Source organism: Castor canadensis, chromosome 6 (genome assembly GCF_047511655.1).
Source record: "Castor canadensis chromosome 6, mCasCan1.hap1v2, whole genome shotgun sequence".
In the NCBI taxonomy this organism is placed as follows: Eukaryota; Metazoa; Chordata; class Mammalia; order Rodentia; family Castoridae; genus Castor; species Castor canadensis.
In genome coordinates, this window is record NC_133391.1 from 1,690,891 (window position 1) to 1,696,890 (window position 6,000).

General features: G+C 62.4%; 1 protein-coding gene across 1 annotated transcript in view; it reads right to left on the reverse strand.

Annotated features, from left to right (window-relative positions):
- The window catches only part of Card11 (caspase recruitment domain family member 11), a 45,113-nt gene that overhangs the window by 23,247 nt on the left and 15,866 nt on the right, over window positions 1–6,000 (reverse strand). Inside the window, exons 2-3 of the mRNA XM_074075459.1 lie at window positions 2,004–2,210; window positions 1,753–1,890 (exon numbers count right to left, since the gene is read on the reverse strand). Coding sequence (XP_073931560.1) covers window positions 1,753–1,890; window positions 2,004–2,210 — 345 coding nt within the window. The remainder of the gene's footprint in view (window positions 1–1,752; window positions 1,891–2,003; window positions 2,211–6,000) is intronic.

A 6,000-nucleotide genomic window follows, 5' to 3' on the forward strand; every position in this document is an offset into this window, starting at 1 on the left:
GGGATCATGGGTGACAGAGAGGACCTCGGGGGACAGAGAGGACCATGGAGGACAGAGGGGACCTCGGGGGACAGAGGGGACCATGGGGGACAGAAGGGACAGAGGGGACCTCGGGGGACAGGAGGACCACAGGAAACACGGGGGACCACAGGGGACCCAGGGGACCATGGGGCACAGGGGATGGCAGGGGACAGGGGGACTACAGGGGACAAAGGAGACAATGGGGGACAATGGGGACTATGGGGGACAGGAGGACCACAGGGAACATGGGGAACCACAGGGGACAGAGGAGACAATGGGGGACAGAGGGGACCTCAGGGGACAGAGGGGACCACAGCATACCATGAGGGACAGAGGGGACCATGTGGGACAGAGGGGACCTCGGGAGAAAGAGGAGACCATGGGGGACAGAGGGGATATCGGGGACAGAGGGGACCAGAGAGGATTGTGGGGGCCAGAGGGGACCTTGGGGGCCAGAGTGGACCTTGGGGGATACAGGGGACCATGGGGACAGAGGGGACCAGAAAGGACCACAGGGGACAGAGGGGACCATGGGGGACAGAAGGGACAGAGGGGACCATGGGGGACAGAGGGGACCATGGGTGACAGAGGAGATCATGGGTGACAGAGGAGATCATGGGTGTCAGAGAGGACCTCGGGGGACAGAGAGGACCATGGGGGACAGAGGGGACCTCAGGGGACACCGGGGACCATGGGGGATAGAGGGGACCTCTGGGGACAGGAGGACAATGGGGACACAGGGGACAATGGGGGACAGAGGGGACCTTGAGGGACACAGGGGACCAGAGGGCACCACAGGGACAGAGGAGACCAGAGAGGACCACGGGGGACAAAGGGGACCATGGGGGACAGAGGAGACATTGGGGGATAGAAGGGACAATGGGGGACAGAGGGGACCATGGGGGACAGAGGGGACCAGAGAGGACCACAGCAAACAGAGGGCACCATGGGGGACTGAAGGGACCTCAGGGGACAGAGGGGACCACAGGGGACAGAGAGGACCATGGGGGACAGAGGGGACCTTGGGGACAGAGAGGACCATGGGGGACAGAGAGGACCATGGAGGACAGAGGGGACCATGGGGGACGGGGGGACCTCGGGGGTCAGAGGGGAGCATGGGGAACAGAGGGGACCTCAGGGGACAGAGGGGACCTCGGGAGACAGAGGGGACCTCAGGGGACAGAGGGGACCTCGGGAGACAGAGGGGACCTCAGGGGACAGAGGGGACCTCGGGAGACAGAGGGGACAATGGCGGACACAGGGGACCAGAGGGTACCACAGGGGATAGAGGAGACCAGAGAGGACCACAGGGGACAGAGGAGACCTTGGGGGACAGAGGGGACCTCAGGGGACAGAGGGGACCTTGAGAGACAGAGGGGATGAGACCCATGCTGGGCAGAGAGTCTTGGTGGTTGAGCTGGTCTTAAGATCAGGAGAGAGAGAGAGAGAGAGAGAGAGAGAGAGAGAGAGAGAGAGAGAGAGAAGCCCGGGGAAGAGCTGAGTGTGGGGGACCTTGGGGTCACGCCAGCAATGGACGTCACTGAAGCCTTAGGAGGGGGACAGGGGGACAGGGGGACAGGAGGAGGGGGCACTGGACAGACAGCGTGGACGGGCGAGGGGCGCAGGGACGGTGAGGATGACGAGGACGCGGTCCCCAGGTGCCGTCCCGGTCGGGTCAGGACAGCAGGGACCGCCTGGGGCAGATGGCAGGCAGATGGCGCCGTGACTCACCCACGATGGTGGAGAACCTGCGCGTGGGCTCCTTGCCGGTCACCAGCTTGTAGAGCTCGGGGTAGTAAAACTCCAGGCTCTCCAGGAACACCACGTACCCGCGCCGGCCCTTGGTGTGCAGGATGTCCAGCAGGCGGCCTGGGGACCGCCACCGTGACGACGCGGCTCCCTTGGCCCCCACCGCCCACGGGGGAGACCGGGCTGCGGCACGACGCTGGGGTGGGGCGGTCCCCTGCGGTCCCCGCGGTCACCTGCGCGGTTGATCTTGGAGGGCAGCATGGGGGCGCTGAGCACCTCGTCCTCGTCCTGCTCGTCGATGGCCTTGCACTGCCGCAGGTACGGCGTGAGCTTGGCGGGGTTGATGGAGCGACTCAGCAAGTGCCGGTGACTCTCCACGTTCTCCCACAGCGAGTCCTCCTCGTCCCTCAGCGTCCCCATGTACTCGTCCACCCCAGGCCCTGCGGGGCACAAGCACGGCCGCTGCAGGGACCTCCGCGGCCCCGGGGGCGGCGGAGAAGAGCGGAGGTGACATTGCGCCTTTGTCTGAGGAAGGGGACGGGGACACGAGGTGTTTCCTTATGCGCCAAACGGCAGAAACGCAGGCCACGAGCACTTTAGAGGTGGACGGGCGCCGTGGCTCCCGCCTGTAATCCCAGCTGCTCGGCAGGCGGAGGGCGGGAGGATCGTGGTTCGAGGCCGGCAGAACTTCTGTCCCTGTCTGACTGCAACTCAGAACCCGATGACCATGCCACTGTCCCCAGCCCCTGGTCGCCACTGTCCCCTCCTCCTTCTAGGACACCAACTTTTGGGGCCACATCCGAGTGACCTCACGCGGTGTCCCCCCAGCCCCGTGCCTGGCTTAGCTCACTGAACACCATGACCTCCACTCCCTGTGGGCTTCCCGGTAGCACCTGTGACACCTGGGGACCCAGGTGGCCGCCCAGGTGACACGAGGATGGCGGGGACAGTGGCTCGTGTGACGATGTGCGAGTCGACGGCTTTCGTCCCAGATGGAAGTCGCGCTGACCTGACGGCTGAGGTCAGGCCCCGACAGTGACATTGCCGCTGGGTTTGGGGGTCCCCGCCCCGGGGTGCACAGAGGCTGGGTGTCCCCGGTCACAGGGGGGTGGCTCTGTGTGGCCTCCGCCCGTGACTTAGGAAGGCACAAGAAGCATTTGATGTCCTTTGCTTCCCTTGGGGACGTCTACAGGGTGCGGGGGCGACCTTGAGGGTTTCCTTTGACCTTGGACAGGAACACGAGTTAAGGAGACTGTGACGCCCAGCGTGTGACCTGAGGACAAAAACTAATGCCTTCAGGATGGCAGGGCAGAGAGATGGACAGACCTGAGGACAGACCTCGCAGCGTGGACTTGTCACCTCCTGTGGCCACGACACAATGAGCCCGGGGCCCTTCCCCGGTCCCCGTCACTGTTCCTTCTGCCTCGGGCCACCACGGCGGCGGTGATGGTGACGGGGGCGGTGACGGTGACGCCTGCAGCACCCCAGGTGGGTGGCCAGTAGAGCTCAGTCTTTTGCGGGGTGCGGAGGGCGTAAGGGACACCTGCCTCCCGCCCTTCTGGGACACGGGGCCACGTGTGATGCAGAGACGCACCTTGCAGGGCCCTGGTGACAGTGAGGCCACCTCAGCAGAGCAGGAAGTGACGGGTGAACCTGCTTCCATAACAAAGCTGAAAGGGGCCACCGGCCTTGGGGGATGCCAGTCACAGACCTGGGATCTCGGGGACAGTGGCACCACGAGCTCCCCGTACCCCGGGTCAGGTGGAGCCCAGTGGAGCTGGCCAGCTTGACAGTGTCCCCTGAGTCCCTGAACCTTCATGGAAGCCAGTCAAGTGTCACAGCGAGTCTGAGAGGAGGACAAGCTTTGTAGACAAGGAAACTGAAGCAGAGTCCTAACGGTCACTGAGAGTCACACGTCAGTCCAACCTGGGATTCCTGACCGCACCTTGCCACGCGAAGCCACCCCCAGGGTCCCTCCGTGGACGGTGGTTTGCGGGCGGAGGGAGCAGGCACGGTGGCGCACGCCTGTAATCCCAGCCCCCCTGGAGGCAGGGGTGGGGATCGACCGACACAGGCAAGGTTTAGCGAGACCCTATTGCAGAACAAAATGAACGAGAACAAAAGGAAGCTGGGGACGTAGTTCAAGTGAGAGCAACCAGGGGCCCTGGGTTCAAATCCCAGCACAGCAGTAACAATGACGAAAGAGATGGGAGAGGGAGGAGATGGCTGGACTGTCTGCAGCCACGTCAGGCAGCGCCTCGAGCGACACACGTCACCGGGTCCTTTCCTTCGGCTGCAGCCAAAACCTTTTTGTGCCCAGAACCAGTCCTGTCTGCCATCTCCCTCTTGGACTCAGACCTTAAACCCAGGTGCTGGGGGCGGCCTTCTTTTTTATGCGTGTGTAGTATTTCACGGATGAGTCATGGCCGGCCCGGAAACACTGCTCTGTCTGCGTGCTGCAGGATTCGAACCCGCCAAGCAAGTGGGGTTCACCGAGTGGGGCTGTGCAGGTGCACCCCACGACCGGGCTTCCGTCCTCAGTATGACCCAGTGACAATACCCATGGGTGTCTGAAGCCTGGGCGACCAGCATGGACACGGATGCGGCTGGGGGGCGCAGTGACCTGTGCAGCCCCACAACGGCCACCCAGACTGTCCTCGGACCTGTGACTCATGAGTGACAATCAGGCCACAGACACACAGGGCAGGAGACCGTCTCTGTCAACTTGAAACACATGTGCAGTGAGCCGGGCGCCACGGCTCACACCTGTAACCTCAGCCACTTGGGAGGCAGGAAGATGGAGGTTTGAGGCTGGCCCAAGTGAGAAGTTAGTGAGACCCCATCTCAACAAACAAGCCAGGATTGGTGGGGTGTGTCTGTAATCCCAGCAACGCAGAGGGCAGGGTAAGAGGACTGTAGTCTTAGGATAGTCCTGTAAAAATGTGAGACCATATCCAAAAAAAGGGGGACTTGGGGGCTCAGTGAGGACCTGAGTTCAGGTCCCAGGACCCAGCACACTTTATACACTTTTAATGTATTTTAATTCCTGGGAATATTTCATAATTATCTCCAAAGAGAACGACACGCAGCCGACTCAGTCCCACCGCGTGTCCTGCACACGCGGACTGCGCCAGGAACACGGCTGTCACCACCCTCGCACACCCACGACCAGGAGCTGCTGGCTCGTTCCACCCTCGCTCGCTCGCTCGCATGCATTGCAACCTCTGGCTGTGACCACCAGGGCCCCGCGTGGTGACACAAGACATGGTCTTGTCCCAGCCGTGTGCTGGGCAGGCTGGGCTCTGCAGTGACCGTCAACCTCCATCCCTCCCCGGCCACGTCTCACGTCCTGCTTGTTGCTGTGAGGGTGACAGCCGGTGACAGCCGGTGACAGAGCTGGCATGGAGCAGGGGCCAAGCAAAGAGCGGCTGAGAGACTGTCCCCAAGGCCGAACGGTTAGCGCTCCGGCTGGACCTTGGTGTCCCTCAAGCCTGTCCCCCGCTGGATCTGGAGCGAGGTCTGGGATCCGAAAAGGAAAAGACGTCACACTGGGCGCTCCTGTCATTGGCCTCTGGTCATTTTGGAGACGGGGTCTTGGGGACTAATTGTCCAGGGTTGGCCTTGACCCTTGATCCTTGATCCTGTAGCTGGGATTACAGGCGTCTGTCCCCAGCTTTATGTCCCGGGATTCTCTGTCACGGGCTGTGTGACGTCCCCGCAGACGCAGCAGGAACCCGGCTCTTGTCCCCGCAGAGGCCGCCAGATCTGGCACCTGAGGGGCAGAAAGCAGCCGTCCTGGCCGTGTTTAGCCGTGGGCTCAGCGGCCAGGTTCCAGGCAGCAGAGTGACATTGTCCCATGAGCTGTCACCTCTGCCGGTCCCGTCCTTGTCACAAAGGGGGGTGACGGTGGGGGGGGCGGTCCCCACGGGCAGGAAACCCAGGTCTCGCTTATCCGTGTGAAATGGCATTTGAGGTGTCGGGGACAGATGGTGGCTCGGGTGGACAAGCGCCAGCATAGCAAGTATGAGGCCCTGAGTTCAAATCCCAGTGTCACAAAAAGAAAATAAATAAATAAAAAAGCAGCCTGGTGGGGAGATCGGGTCCCCGAGACACAGCAAGGCCCATCTTGGAACTGCAGTTCTGTCACCTGCTGCTGCGTGGCTTTGGGGAACGGCTTAACCTCTCTGGGCGCCCCTGGATGCAATGAGCAGCAGTGACGTCTTCATGTCA